General features: G+C 38.6%; 1 protein-coding gene across 7 annotated transcripts in view; it reads left to right on the forward strand.

Annotated features, from left to right (window-relative positions):
- Nucleotides 1-15,818, forward strand: part of MOSMO (modulator of smoothened) — a 71,980-nt gene that overhangs the window by 42,262 nt on the left and 13,900 nt on the right. For all 7 annotated transcript variants that reach the window (XR_003911735.1, XR_003911736.1, XR_003911737.1 and 4 more), the window contains exon 2: nt 13,429-13,641. Coding sequence is in view for 4 of the 7 variants with exons in the window: in XM_029947195.1 (XP_029803055.1) it covers nt 13,429-13,641 (213 nt within the window). In the remaining 3 variants the exon portion in view is untranslated. The remainder of the gene's footprint in view (nt 1-13,428; nt 13,642-15,818) is intronic.

Below are 15,818 nucleotides of genomic sequence, written 5' to 3' on the forward strand. Positions count from 1 at the left end.
GTAATTCAATTGATCTTTTCTAAGCAGCTGGGTTAGTCAGTGAGTTTTATATAAATAAGGAATGAAGAGCTATTCTTACAGTGTATTTGTTCTTTAAAGTGGTTGGGGTAGTAATTTTTAGCTATCTCTCCAGCCATAAGGAACATTGAGTACTGCAAGCAGTCTTTTTCCATTGGTAAACTCCTTATAGACAGCTTTAAAAGCAATGAGAGTTTATTATTCTAGTGTTCTACCTCAGGTAGTCTCTTACTGCCTAAATCTCAGCTTTGGATTGGAACTGTAGATTACACTCCCTCTTCTACTAAGTAGTCATAGAAGGCAGGATAAGAGATTGATAAGTTGGACTCTGTAAAATTTAAAACATTTGTCCTTCAAAAACCATTGTTGGGGCACCTGGGTGGCTCAGTCAGTTAAGTAGCCGACTTCGGCTCAGGTCATGATCTCACAGTTTTTGGGTTCAAGCCCCATGTCGGGCTCTGTGCTGACAGCTAGATCAGAGCCTGGAGCCTGCTTCAGATTCTGTGTCTTCCTCTCTCTCTCTGACCCTCCCTCACTCATGCTGTGTTTCTCTCTGTCTCAATAATAAATAAAACATTAAAAAAATTTTTTTAAACCATTGTTAAGAAAATGTAAAGGCAAAAGAGAGAGGAAGAAAAAAAAGAAAGAATGAGAGAAAGAAAAGAAAGGAAAAGAAAACATTTAAAGGCAAGGGGCACCTGTCTGGCTCAGTTAGTAGAGCTTGCAACTCTTGATCTCAGGAGGTGACTTCAAACCCCATATTAGACACAGAGTTGGGGCGCCTGGGTGGCTCAGTCAGTTAAGCGTCTGGCTTCAGCTCAGGTCATGATCTCACGGTTCGTGGGTTAGAGCCCCATGTCGGGCTCTGTGCTGACAGCTAGCTCAGAGCCTGGAGCCTGCTTGAGATTCTGTCTCTCCCTCTCTCTCAGACCCTCCCCTGCTCGCAACTATCTCTGTCTCTCAAAAGTAAATTTAAAAACATTAAAAAAATTTTTTTAGACACAGAGTTTACTTAAAAAAAATTCAGGGGCACCAAGGTGATTCAGTTGGTTAAGTATCCAACTCTTGACCTCAGGTCAGCTCAGGTCTTGATCTCAGGGTCATGAGTCAAGGGCTGCACTGGGCTCCACTCTCAACATTAAGCCTACTTGAAAAAAATTGTTTTAAGGCAGGACTGGGGGGAAATGCTTGTAAAGGAAAGGAAAATGGTGAATTCCTCCTTCCTTTAGCCTTTTGTTTTATTTAGCCCTCAGTGGATTAGCTATAACGTACACAGCATCACACGAATCTGTGCAAAGACCTGTATACAAATGTTTGTAGTAAAGCAGCTTTATTCATAATAGCAAACAGTGTATGATTCTATTCCTGTGAAATTCTACAAGAGGCAAAACTATAGTGGTAGAAAGCAGATCTATTTTGGGAGCTTGGGAGAGGGGATTGGCTACAAAGGATTACGAGGAAATTTTTTGTGGTGATATTCTACATCATGACTGCCATGACTGTGCACAGTTGCCAAAACTCATTGAATTGTACCCATAAAAGTGGCAAACTTTCTTATATCTGAAGTGTACCTCAATAAAACCAATTTAAGCAATTATCAAGAGTTATCAGGAACCCCTTAGGAAAGAATTCATTGTAAATTCAGGTATAGATCTAAAGAAATGAAGTTTCTTGCTCAGAATTCCATGAATAGTGGGTCTGTGGTTAGAGTACGTATCTCCATATTCCTAATCTCACTAAGCTGCACAATTCTCTTGGCATTAGATCACATCCTGCTCTCGTTATAAAGGTAAAACTTAGTGTTTCCTTCCTGTGTAGGCAAAATCCCAGTTTTTCCCTACCATGCCTTTCTTTCCTGTGAGTCTCCTTTACTACTCACACAGCTCACTTCACCTAGGACACTTCTGGTCACCAAATGTGCGGAGGTCCCCCTCCCACAAAGGCACACACGCAACAGACAGTTCTCTGTTATACCAGCTGAGTGTCCTACAATTTTACTCAATTCTGACACTACCCAAAGATAGTGTTAGATCCCACAGGTTAGGGCTCACTCCCGCAAGACTGCCCCCCCCCCCCATACACACACTTCAAATGCCAGTTGCCAGCCCAGGCTCTCACTACTGTGCTTCTCACCATCTGGCTATAAATTGGAGGTTCCAATGACCCCTCCTTGAGTTCAGTTACTTTGCTAGAGTGGCTCACAAAACTTAGGGAAACACTTATTTTCATTTAGCAGTTTATCACAAAAAGATATGATAAAGCATATAGATGAACATGAGATGGAAGCGATGCATAGAGCAAGGAATGTGGGAGGAGCTGTGGAACTTCCATGATCTCTCTGGGAATGCTTCTCTCCCAGTACCAGCCTGGAAGCTCTCCAAACCCTGTCCCTCAGAGATTTTATGGAGGCTTCACCGTGTAGGCATGATTTCTCACTAACTCCATTTTCATCTCTTTTCTCAAGAGAATGGGGGGCGGGGCTGAAAATTCCAAACATCTAGTCACTGCTCAGTCTTTCCTTGACCAGGCCTCATCCAGGAATGCACCCCAGGTGGCCTCATTAAAACAAAAGACACTCCCATTGCCCAGGTTACAGGAGCCCTGTGTCAGGAACAAAAGTCAAAGACCAATCTAAGAACAGGAGATGGTCCTACTATCTTATCACTTTGGAAATTATAAGGATTTTAGGGGCTCAGGGGTAGAGACAAATATATATATATATATATATACACACACACACATACATATATAGGTATGTATTCTATGATCTCATAATTTTTCTTTTTTATTTTCTTTAAGTGTTTGTTTTAGCTCTCTATATATTATAACCTCTGGAAATACAAGGATCATGTCTGTGTTTCTCTTCATACTTCCCACATTGTATTGCACAGAGTATGTGCTCAGTATTTGCTGAATTAATGAAAGCTTGGCTCAGTGCACCATGCCTTCCAAACTTGGACAGAAAAGTCAGGCATATCTCATGGCATAGTTCCAGGCTTCTCAAATTCAGCCGAGACTTTCTCTAATGTATGGTTTCCCTAGACCACCATGTCTTTGCTTAGGAGTTCACAGCTACCACAAATGTAAGCTAATTAATGGGGGATTGATGTTTTATTTATGTATTTCTATGAAAGCTTAGGTAGTGTTTTCTGATGTTGGAAACCAAGGAGATATCAGTTTACATTTTCAGTTTGAAGCCAAATGTTACTACAGTGAGAACACAAACTCCTTTTAAAGATTAAATAGAAGAGCAGCTGTCAGAATAGGAACTTTTGTCTTTTTCTAAAGCTCTCCACTCTTAAATCCATTCTCCTTTATAACTGAGGGACTGTGCTAACAGCACAGAGTAAACACAGAAAAATCATCTCCCTGGTAAACTCACTTTCCTTGCATTTTCAAGACTCTAAACTTTTTCAACTCTGATTTGTTTTTAACAATTCAGTAAATCTACATAAATTGAACACTTATTTATGATGTTTTCATCTATACCCAAGAAAGCAAGGAACTGAAAGGTACCATGAGAGAACAATAAATTTAAAAGGAATGTGGAATCTCACAGATTGTTTCATTTCTTAAAGTATATACTTCTAGTAAAATAGCAATATATCAATAATATTTAACATTTACCAACTTTCAGGCACCTGGGTGGCTCAGTCGGTTAAGCATTTGACTTCGGCTCAGGTCACAGTCTTACTGCTCATGGGTTTGAGCCCCACGTCAGGCTTTGTGCTGACAGCTCAGAGCCGGGAGCCTGGTTCGGATTCTGTGTCTCCCTCGCTCTCTCTTCCCCTCCCCCACTTGCACTCTGTCTGTCTTTCTAAAATGAATAAATGTCAAAAAAAAAATTTTTTTTAATAAAATTTACCAACTTGTTACTCTGTACCAGGCATTTGTCCTGAGTGATTCACATATTCCCTCTTGTGACCAGTCCAACACTATGAGGTCAGTTTGTTGCTATCCTCTTTTATAGTTGAGGAAACTGAGGCACACAGAGAGTAAATAACTTGCCTAAAATCTCACAACCAGTAAGGGGTGGGCTTGGAATCTCCGTCCAGAGCCTGAATTCCAACCACTGTGATTTGTCTCCTAGTTAGGTCAATGGGCAATATGACTAAATACTTTAGAACTTGATTTATTATCAGAATTACTTTACTTATGTAAATTATAGGAGTACAATTTATTAAATGAATCATTTTGAGTTATTTAATATTGAGATATCAACTAGTTGGAAAAACAAGTTACTTTGACAATCCTGGAAGTCATACTACGGAACCTTTACTATACCCTCAGCAAAATTATTCATTGTGACATACCCTGCAAATTCCTTTCTAAGAAGGTGGTGGTGCACATTTTCTGTATTATGCAAATAAGTAAGACAAATATGAGTGTTTGTTGTAATATTTGAGAGTAGAATGTAACCCAAAAGTCCAGGTCACCTGGATGGCTCAGTTGGTTGAGCATCTGATTTCGGCTCAGGTCATGATCTAACAGTTCGTGGGTTCAAGCCCCATTGAGGCTCTCACATGGAGTCTGCTTCACTTTCTCTGTCTCCCTTTCTGTCTACCCCGATGCCACTTGCACTTTCTATCTCACAAAAATAAACATTAAAATTTCTTTTAAATAACCAAAACTTTCCTTAGAGATAGGATAAGAGCCTAAAGCAGAGAATTTTTTTGTTGAGACAAAGAAATTGGAATATTTCTTTAAGGATGAGCTGGGAGTGGCGAATTCTTTGGACATTTATAAGAAATGTGGGTGTGGGAGTCACTCCTATGAACCGACAAAAATATAATCTCCCACTTTGTATATACCCCCTGTGAAGGTTCCTCTTAGACTCACTGTCATTAGGTTTACAAAGTTTTTATTAAGTCTGCCCTGATATAAATCTAAATGTTTCTGATGGTATTTTTAGGAATACCATTCATTCTTAGTGAATCGTGTTCAGGAAGCCAGCCAGCATCATGTGGTAGGAATAGCTCAGGAGTGGTTTCAGTTTTGGCACTGCTAGTTACTCGATTTACCACTTAACATCTCTGGGCGTCTGTATCCATCAGACCTTAATTTGGGGAGATTAGGACTGACAATGAGATCCCTTCTAGTTCTAAATTCCCTAATTTTATGGCTGCTTTCAGTCAGGAATCTTGCATAATTGAGAGCCATTCTTGTCTGCTGCAGTTCTTGTTTACTTCTTGATCATTGTCCACAGATGAACCTTTTCTGTGATTGAAGGCTGTAGAGTTATTAACATTTAGCCCTTTGATTAAAATACTTTGGTAAATATGGGGCGCCTGGGTGGCTCAGTCAAACATCCAACTTTGGCTTAGGTCATGATCTCATGGTTTGTGGGCTTGAACCTCACCTCAGGCTCTCTGCTGCCAGTGCAGAGTCCTCCCAGATCCTCTCTCTCCCTCTCTCTCTCAAAAACATTAAATTAAATAATTAAATTAAAAAATTAAATTAAACATTAAAAAAACTTATAAATAATTCTGCAACGATTTTCTGCCCACAAAATGATTTGGCCTACCAAATTTGTTTGATTTTATTATTTTACCAATATAATCTCTCTTAAACCAGTTCACTTCTACCAGTAAAACATGGAGACTATTCATTAAGTGAAATGAATGTTAAATTTGTTTTGGGTTTGTTCTGCCACATCAGTCGGGGAAGAAACATGATTTGTTGAATTCCTCCATGGCAGTTTTTCATGATAGTCTCGTTGAAATGGAATAGAAAATGTAAACACTGTAATTTAAATTCCATTTTAGTTCTCTACCTGATTTACATTAGTTTACTATCATTTCTTTGGCATCCTCTAATTTCTTTTAGATCCAGAGCATGTGCTTAAAATCATAAGTGATTCAAAGATTTCACAGTGTGCAGTATAAGTGCAGTTAGTACATTTTATTTACATTTAATATGTAACACTCTATACACATTTTAGAATTTAAAAATATAAAGTGAATGCACATTTTTTAAAGGACAGAATTGTATCAATTTACACTCAGATAAGACAGTGAAAAGTATGAAGTTTCTCAATCCTACCCAACCAGAGTAGGCCACTCTTAGCCATGTGACAGATACCCTTCCACATATTTTTTATACATTGTAGGGACAGTTTAAACATTGTGGTGAGCTTTTCTTTAATGACTTCATGCATTATATGTTAAGAACTTCAGTGATTGGGATTGTAATAGGACAGATTCTGGTACCATATTGTACTTGTCAGTAAGGCAGATTTTAAAATAGAGAGTCACTGCTAGTTTATGTTTAATGTATTTATAGGATTAGACTCAAGGCCAAGTTTATGGAACAAGAGCTGATAGAATAAGTAACAGTGAGAGGATGGTAGGTATAGGGTATGATTTAGTCAATTTTAAAATGAAATGTGACCTTTGAACCACACTCCTACTTACAAACAGCTGGTAACATATATATTTAAGTAGAGACAGAATAGCCAGTAGAGGGGCGCCTGGGTGGCTCAGTCGGTTAAGCATCCAACTTCAGCTCAGGTTATGATCTCACAGTTCATGGGTTTGAGCCCCATGTCAGGCTCTCTGCTGACAGCTAGCTCAGAGCCTGGAGCCACCTTCAGATTCTGTGTCTCCCTCTTTCTCTGACCTTCCCCTGCTCATGCTGTCTCTCTCTGTCTCTCAAAAATAAATTAAAAACATTAAAAATTAAAAAAAAAAAGAATAGCCAGTGGAGTTTAAGGGAAAAGAAAATCAAACTAAAAAGGAAGGTTAAAATTGTTTTATTTACTTGCTATCCAACACAACATATTATAGTTTCATTCTGTTAGCAAAGCTTTCTCAATCTCCATATTCCCAGCTTGCTATTCCTATAAAAATCTGCCCCCAGAGCTTTTATTCAGCAGGTCTGAACTTGCCTTGTGCTTAATCTTCAACCTAAATGATACACTAAAGCAGTTGGGCAGGAGAATGATGTCCCAAGTACTTTTTATGACTAGCAGCCATAGCAACCATCAGATGTCAACCCTTTTATTTTAGAATATGAGTTTCATGAGTGTACTCTTGTGTTAAATTATTGTGTCTACTACTGCCCTGTGTGTGTATTTTTTAAACTAAAACAAAAATATCTAATTTATTTCCCTGAGAACATGTAACAGCTATTCACGGCTTATAGTTCCAGTTGTTGTAAGTATTATCATCTTATTTAATTCTCACAGAAACCTTAATGTTAAGTCATATTAATTTCCTGCTGAAGCAAGCTTAGGAAAATTAAGGGGTTTACCCAAGTGTGTCAAAGCAGAGATTCAGATTGGGACCTGTTGGGTTTAACTTCTATGATAGTGGAGCAGGGACTTCAGAAAATCTGCTCCTCCATAAATGCAATGAGAACACTGGCAAAAATGGTGAGATCAACTTTTTTAGAACTCTAGAAATTAAGACTTACAGCAATCAAAGGAGCATTTATTTAAGAGACTCACCTAAATCTTGGTAAGAACAGCAAGCTTTGTGGCAGTTTAAACTGTGCTAATCACACCCCCCTGTCCCCGGCTACACAGTATCCTTGAAAGCCAATAGCCATGCAGCTTTAGCGTGTAAACCAGCAGCTCAGCAACCACTTGAGATGGCCAGAGGGTCTGGTGTTCCTTAAAGCCCCATCCTCAGAGAACTGTTACTGTCTGGTCTCAGCTCAATGAGAGTCTCCTCAGGGCTTACTTTTACTTGACCAGATTTAGAGCCTGCAGCTGTCCAGTCCTCAGGACATTTGTTGAATGGTCAGTAGCAGTTTAACATTGCAGGTACCTGAAGTGCTACTATCATTTGATACTAACTAAAGGCTAACCAAACAACATAAAGGAAAAACCAGGTTACAGGATGTCCAAAGAAGTCTGAGAAACTCTAACATATTCCTAGGAATCTAGAAGACTATATACATATAAAGGGCTTCTCACATACACAAGAATGACCTATGAAGACCTTAATCTCTTGCCTCAAGCTTATCTTGAGGCTCCACGCAAGCAAGAAGGGAATACCAAGGCAGAGTGGGAAGTTGCCTGTTGGAGCACTGAAAATGTTCCACAACAGACACAGACAGTAGAGCCTGAAAGATACATTGATTCCAGGCATTTAAAGAAACCTCATCCCAACCATTAGCTGAGTACTAAGCGAATGGAAGAGACTTCAGAGGCCACACACAACAATGAATCCAAACTTTACAGAACTATTCCAGGAAAGTCGGTAAACAGTACCAACAACAAACTGTAGGGGAAAGAGGATTTGATTCCTGTATTAGTCACATTGTAATATTTTAAATCTAAATTTTCAACTAAAAATTACAAGACACACACAAAAAACCAGGGAGGTATGGCCTATACACAAGAAAAATGAAAGCAAACAATAGACCTTATCCTTGAGGAAGCCCAGACGTTGGGCTTACTAGACAAAAAGTTTAAATCATCTGTTGTGTGTTCCAAAAAATGAAAGAAGCCGTGTATAAAGATTTAAAGAAAACAGTCTCTCACAGAATATCTAATAAAAAGATGGAAATTATAAAAAGAAAATAGAAGTTCTAGTGTTGAAAAGTACAATGACTAGGGCACCTGGGTAGCTCAGTCGGTTAAGCGCCAGGCTTCGGCTCAGGTCATGATCTCATGGTTCATGGGTTCAATCCCTGCATCAGATTCTCTGCTGACAGCTCAGAGCCTGGAGCCTGTCTTCAGATTCTGTGTGTGTGTCTCTCTCTCTGACCCTCCCCTGTTTATGCTCTCTCTCTCTCAAAAATTTAAAAAAAAATTAAACATTAAACATTTTGGAAAAAAAAAGTACAATGACTGAAATGAAAAATTGGCAAATTTGAATCAGCAAATTTGAAGATGAGTCAGTTGAAACATTTAATCTGAGAAGCAGAAAGAGAAAAATAATAACTGAACTGAGCACTTGAGAGACTAATGGGACGTTATCAGGTCTTCCAGCATACACATAATGGGAGTCCCAGAAGGAGAAGAAAGAGGGGGGCAGAAAGAGTATGTGAAGAAATAATGGCTGACATCTCTCTAAATTTGATGTAAAATTTAAGTCTGCATGTAAAAGAATCTCCGCAAATTCCAAGTAGGATGAACTCTAAGTAATCCACACCCTGACACATCATAGTCAAAAACCAAAGACATAAAATCATGAAAACAGCAGGAAAAAAGTGAATCTTCATATACAAGAGATCTTCAGTACTATTGACACCTTACTTCTGATCAGAAACCATGTCATCACACTGCTCTCTGTGGCCAGGTTGGCAAGCATTTCCTGGACATGATTAGTTAGCCCTGACAGATTCTGTTGGGATTGTGTGCCTCTGTGCTTCACAAGCCCTGTGTGTCCGATTTTCTGTGACACAGCTTTTACTTCTAGTGATGACATGCCTTATAATCATCCTCTTTGTGGCAGCAGACATGCTCAGACTGGCTGTGCTAAATCGTTTCAACAGTGTCTGGATCTATAGCTACCAAGAGTCAAAGCCTCTTTAGTTAAGATACCCCACTCAACAGGATAAGACTCATTATGACTTCCTTTTGTACGTAATGATACACAGGTGAGCTACTGAAAGGCATGTGGGATGCTGTAGTTCCTAGTTTGGTTTCCTTTTTCTTATTGTGTGCAAGTCTTTATTTGGCTGGATTGGTTACCTAGGAAACAACTGCAGGTTAAAGATGGATTGGCTGTTTGGGAAATGGAATTACAGGCCCCTTAAAGAGGCGAAAGACCTATTTGATAAAACAAAAATTAGTGAATGGTTGAGCTTGTGGTTAATGATTAATTAGTGTGCCTTAGGAAATCACAGGGAGTAAGACAAGGTCTGCAGAAGAACCTGTTTAATTCTGCATGATCTTAAATTTAGCTTGTTTTTAATTCTTTTCAGGTTCACCAGATGCTTAAGTCTTGCTTTGTGCCCACTGTTGCAGGCCATTTGGCAGGGGAGGGAGTGGTTCCAATGAAGTAGAAGGTTCAGTTCTCTCCTGAAAGGCCCATTTTCTGTTTGAGATTGAAAAAAAGAAGCTACCGTAAAATCAAGTGCGTGACTGTGTGATACAGACTCAGTGTGTCCAGAGAATTTGGAGGATGTAAAAGGTCTTGGCTAGTCAACATGAGAGATGGATTTGAAACTACAAACAGGAGACAATTCTTTGAGATTAAAGATGAAATTTAAAGACCTGGTGTGAGTTTGGGTACTTACAGTACCTGAAATACAAGATGTAATAGTAGCAGCAGCATTCACCTTTGCAGATTCCTCTCCCCTAACAGCTTATGGAAAATATGTGACTATGATAGAAACTGTGTTGACCTAGAGTCTTCCTCAAAAGAAAGAATTGTAGCAGCAATGTTGACTCTTTGTACTAGCCCTCCTATAATTTATTTAAGGAAGATCTGTTTTCACCAGAAGTGTGACAGAGTATTGGTTTTTAGAATTTCTGACCACTACAGCAATGCTGGGCACAAAGACATTCAATAAAATTTTTGTCAGTTGATGTTCTTATATACAGCATATCTTATGGCTCTCAGCTAGCTTCAGCATTCTTTTCTTCCATAATGTAGCTGCTTCCAAATGAGTATTTGGTCTTGCTGTGTGATAATAAGGACTTTGGTAAATATAGGAGTATAACTCTGCTTTTAAAACGGAACATCTGTCAGGGTATTTCCATTTGGTTTCATTTTCATTTTCATACTTGTGGCTCTATTTGTATTCACTTGGTGTGATATGCCAATCAGGAGAAGAAGCAAGAGCAACCCCCTTCAGAAAGCTTAACAGTCTACAGGCACAGGAGGTTACATTAAATTTGAGCCCTAACACTCTTTGCCTTGTCTGTAAATGGGAAGTAAGATGTAACATAATAATACTCAGAAATATTTTGAAGGAGGGATAGTTACTGGACCCACAATTTTAAATATTTTCTAGCAAAAAGTAATTATCAAATGCAAATCTAAGTCCATTAGTTATATAGAGTTACCAGTAAAACTTTCTTTGTATTTTAAATTAAGTTGTGAAGAAAGTTACCACTGTTATCAGAATCCACAATATTGGATTTTGTCAGAGGATTTTTTTATTGCCTGTTGTCTATTCTTAGAGCAATTACAGTTTTATAAACGGAATAGTGAGTATAGGCAGTTACTTTTATGAAGTCTTTTTGCTGAACGATCAAGGGTAGTTTCCTATTAATTCTTGAGCATTGCTTTGAATACCTTCTTTATTTCCAAAATTATAATAAAATGCTTTATCATAATAAGACAAGCTCTATCCCCCAAGTTTTCTTTTCAATGAAACTTTTTTTTAATTCTTTATGTTTATTTATTATTGAGACAGAAAACAGAGCAAGAGTAGGGGAGGGGCAGAGAGAGAGACACACAGAATCTGAAGCAGGCTCCAGGCTCCGAACTAGCTGTCAGCACAGAGCCCAACGCAGGGCTCAAACCCACCAACCAGTGAGATCATGACCTGAGCTGAAGTTGGACACTTAACCGACTGAGCCACCCAGGCACCCCTACTGTTTCTGTTTAAAAACAATTAGGCAACTTCCTGGTACCTACTCACCCTACCCTCTCCCTTTTTCTGGTTCAAGCAATTTCAAGTTAGCAATTAAGTGTCAGAAACTTTGCACTGATTTACCTCTCTTAGACCTACTAAGTCACTGAGCTCTAAGCAGCACCTAGAAAGGATAGCCTGTGGCATTATCATAAAGGTTTGTTCACTTTCTGTTCCCCTCCTAACCCCCGTATGTCTCCATTCTGCCGGAGATGACTCCAAATTATAATGATGTTTACCTTTGTGGAGATCACAAGATGGGCGTAATTATTGGATGATTTGAGAGAAAAGGGTACAACTTGTTTGACTACTCTTCCACTCAACCAAAGGAGTTATAATCAGAATTAGCATTGGGGGGAGGAGCAGAGGACTGCAACTCAATTTTCAGAGAACTAATTTTCCCATCATTGGTTTTTTTTTTTTAATGCTTTGGTTTATTTCTAAAAATATATCAATGGCAAAAGGGTGCCAGGTGGCTCGGTTGAGTGTCCAACTCTTGATTTCGTCTCCGGGTTGGCTCAGGTGGTGAACCCAGGCTCGTGGGATTGAGCCCCAAGTCAGGCTCTACACTGAGAACCTCTTTCTCTCTCTCTCTTTCATTCTCACTCTTTCCCTCCCCTCCCTTCCTCTCCTTGTCTCCCCCTCAGCCCCCTCCAGCCCCATCAACCCACACGTGCATCCATATCCTCATGTCCAGCTCTGGTCTATCTTTGCCCACCAAGGCAGCTTCCCAAAATGTCTCTAGGAATTTTACTGACTGTCCCCAAAAAAAGGAGCTTGTTTGTCGCAAGTGCTGTTATTTTGAGGTTAATGTATTTTTGTTGTTGATGTTTTTGTTTAAATTGAGAAAATAATTAAAACCAAAAAAGAGGCAGAAGTCTATTATGTTTTCAGTGGTTCCAGGAATTTCTTTTCTTGTATTTTAGACAACAGTTTCCCCATTTGTAGTTGCTCTTAAAGGGAGAAACAAGCAGTTTTCACTCAAAAGTAACATTTTAATTGTTTTTCTTAATGAGGAAGAGAGTAAAATAAATACTTTTGCCTTCCATATCTGGGTTTCTGTAAATCAATTCACCCCAAATTTGATAAGGGGTTCCTTGAGTTTGACATAAGAACATGTTTATGTAAAAATAACCTGATGTTTTGCAAAAATCACTTTCATGCTATTTAAATGGGAGAAGGGGCATTTGAAAAATTACCACGAACGTCTTTGCTTTTCTGCTGAAGCATGCTAGTAGTGGTTTAGCAATTTGAACAATTGTATGTTGTACAAAAATTATTGCACTTACCAAATGGGGGGAACTCCCAGTTTTCCCAACATTTTCTTGAATTTAATGGAAAAGTATTACAATATATTGTAATATTCTTAGGCTTTTTAGCTTTAATAAAACATATTGGTTCTAATATTTAATCCATTATTTAATTTTATCTCTATATTATGATTAGATATTTCATTTGCCGTCATCTTCCTGAAGAGTGTTTTTTCCTCATCCAAAATCAAATAATATACATTGAGTCTTGGATCTGAAAATAGAAAAGTTCTTTCTGAGAGTCTGTAAGTTCAACAAGAGCAGAGCCTCCTCTGTCTCACTTTGTTGTTATTTCCCTAGAGCCAGAACATCACCTGACATGAGTGCTCTGAAAAGTACTTGTTTAATGAATGACTGAAAGAACTGCCTCTTGTGGTTTTGTGAATTTTTTTTAAGTTCATTTTGTATGTTAAGTATGACTACATTGTGAACTACAGAATGCTGAATAGTAAGACTCTGGAATTAAGTGCCTGAGTGCCCCTTAAGGACTCAAGGTGTGTTGGTGGGGAAAATTCCCTCAGAAAGCAAACCCACTCACGTCTTCCTACCTTTTGCATCTCCCCAGGAGCACTCACTGTGGGCCTTGTGCGACAGTGTCAGACAATCCATGGACGAGACCGGACATGCATCCCACCTCGGCTTCCCCCAGAGTGGGTCACCACACTGTTTTTTATCATCATGGGAATCATTTCATTGACTGTCACATGTGGTTTGCTGGTGGCTTCCCACTGGCGAAGAGAAGCTACAAAATATGCTCGATGGATAGCCTTCACTGGAAGTAAGTAGCCTGTGCTCACCAAATTTGTCTAGAAGGTGTGCACTCTGGTAGTTTAATGAAGATAATCCAGAATCAGTAATAAGGACTTCATAATCATCAAAGAGCACCCCCGCTCTGGCCATCATATAGACTCTGCGGAGCCCCGTCAGTTCTTCAGAATTCTCACCACGAGACCAAGACATCTGAAACCTAATTGCTTTGTATGAAATGCTACCTTAATGAATTTTATTTTTGCTCATGTTGTGACCTAAGTGTTCCAGGTCTGTGGCTCAGAGCTACCACTAACCCGAGTCTTTTACTCTTCTTAAAAGTATTGGCATCCCTCTACCAAATAAAGATACATCTAGAAGAAAATATAGAGAAATATAAGTTAGATTAAGGTGGTAATTTGCTTTTCAGTATCATTAATTTTGAGTTTCTACTATGAGCTGTTGTGGTACCATTGAAAAACCAGCACATATGGTTGTTTGATAATTATTTATCAACATTTCTTACTCCATTAAGCTATGCCCCAGGGTATGATATATATTATAAACTCCCTTGTACTTTGCAAGAGAATTTAATTTCCCAACACGTCACGGGCTTTTCCCAAATTAAAAGCAGCAAAAAATGCACAAAGCAGAGATATTTCTATAATTTTGCTTTCTTCCTTCTTTCTCTCTAATTTTGCTTCCCTTCCCCCAGGGGGAGAGGACATTTGTCAATGTCTGGTTACATTTTTGATTGTCACAGCAAAGGGGATCTTACTGATATCTTGAGTAGAGGCCAGGGATAGGGCAGAACACTCCCTATGACAAAGACTTATCTTGCCCAAAATGACAATGGAGATGTATTTATACTGTGATATTCTTGGGCTTTTTAACTTTTAAATAAAAGGTAAAGTTATCTAAAGAACAGGATAACAATACTTATGCCAAATACCATGGAATTTAACTTCTAATTCAACGCTTTATAATCATCTCAGGTTTGTGTACGCTGTAAAGAATGAATATTATAATACAGCTTCCTTCCACTTGATATTTTCGTGTAGAATTTGTATGCTAGGGGTAAACCACAACCCATGTCTTCCTGTTAGCGTTAGAGCTCAATTGATCCTTAAAGGCCCTAAGGTAGGAATATTAGTTTATGAGTCTCCGTTTCTCCCTCTCTCTCTGTGAAATGCTTTCATGTGTGTGTTTCTGGCTCTGTTTTATTTTTGTCTATATATATCCCCCTTAATTTTAAAATTTAGATCAAGTTGCCTTTGACTAAAAAGTCTTCATTCTTCTTAAGAAATGTGAAACACATTGAGAACCTGTTTGAGGTCACACAGACCTGAGACCATTCTTTCCTGTATAGCAGGGTCCACAGGCAGTGTAGAGACAGTGCTGCTAAATTAAAGGGTATTGATGAAGAACTTAAAGAGAATTGTTACTCACGGATATATTACCTATCCAGATAAAATTCATTCTTTAAGAAGTAAAGTAAAATCAAAGAAAAAGAGCATTTAGTTTCTGGGTTTAGTTAAAATTTGGGAATGCATACGCTCTGAATACCAAAAATCAAAAATATAATTTAATAATAACACTACTTTAGTATGAGTGAAAGAAAGAATTAAAATGTTTATGTGAACCATTGGTTCTTGTGACCCAATAAAGGAAAAGAACTAGGGTCATCTTGTTTTTCATTTCCTTTCAACAAAATGTTTAAGGATATGTAGCTACTTCCAAACGTAATGTGTGTTCCCTTTATTGTTAAACGATTTAAAATAACGTTAAAAGATAACATAAGCATATAGTATATAACTCATAGCCTAAGAAAGGGTCACCCAATGAAAAGTAAGGCTTACTTGTGGTGCCGTCACCTAGCCACTCAATACCTCTTTGCTGGAAGCAACCACTGTTACCAGTTTTGGGGATTGCCCATCAGAGGTGTCCTAAGCATAGAAACGTATATGTATATGTGTGAATGTTTTATAAATATATATTCTATTTATACTGTTCTGTAGCTTGCTTTTTTAGCTCAACAGTATCTCCTAGTTAATGTCATCTAAGCGAGCACAGAGCTGCATTACTCTTGTGCGCTTCCTTCAGTAGGTTGTTTATGTTAGCAGAGGTAGTCTGTGGGGGTGGCAGTCTTCAGAGGGATTGAGCTCCCTCTGGTGTTTCCACTCAGCCTTTGAAAATGTACTTTCTCTA

The sequence above is a fragment of the Suricata suricatta genome, chromosome 8 (genome assembly GCF_006229205.1).
Source record: "Suricata suricatta isolate VVHF042 chromosome 8, meerkat_22Aug2017_6uvM2_HiC, whole genome shotgun sequence".
Taxonomy (NCBI): Eukaryota; Metazoa; Chordata; class Mammalia; order Carnivora; family Herpestidae; genus Suricata; species Suricata suricatta.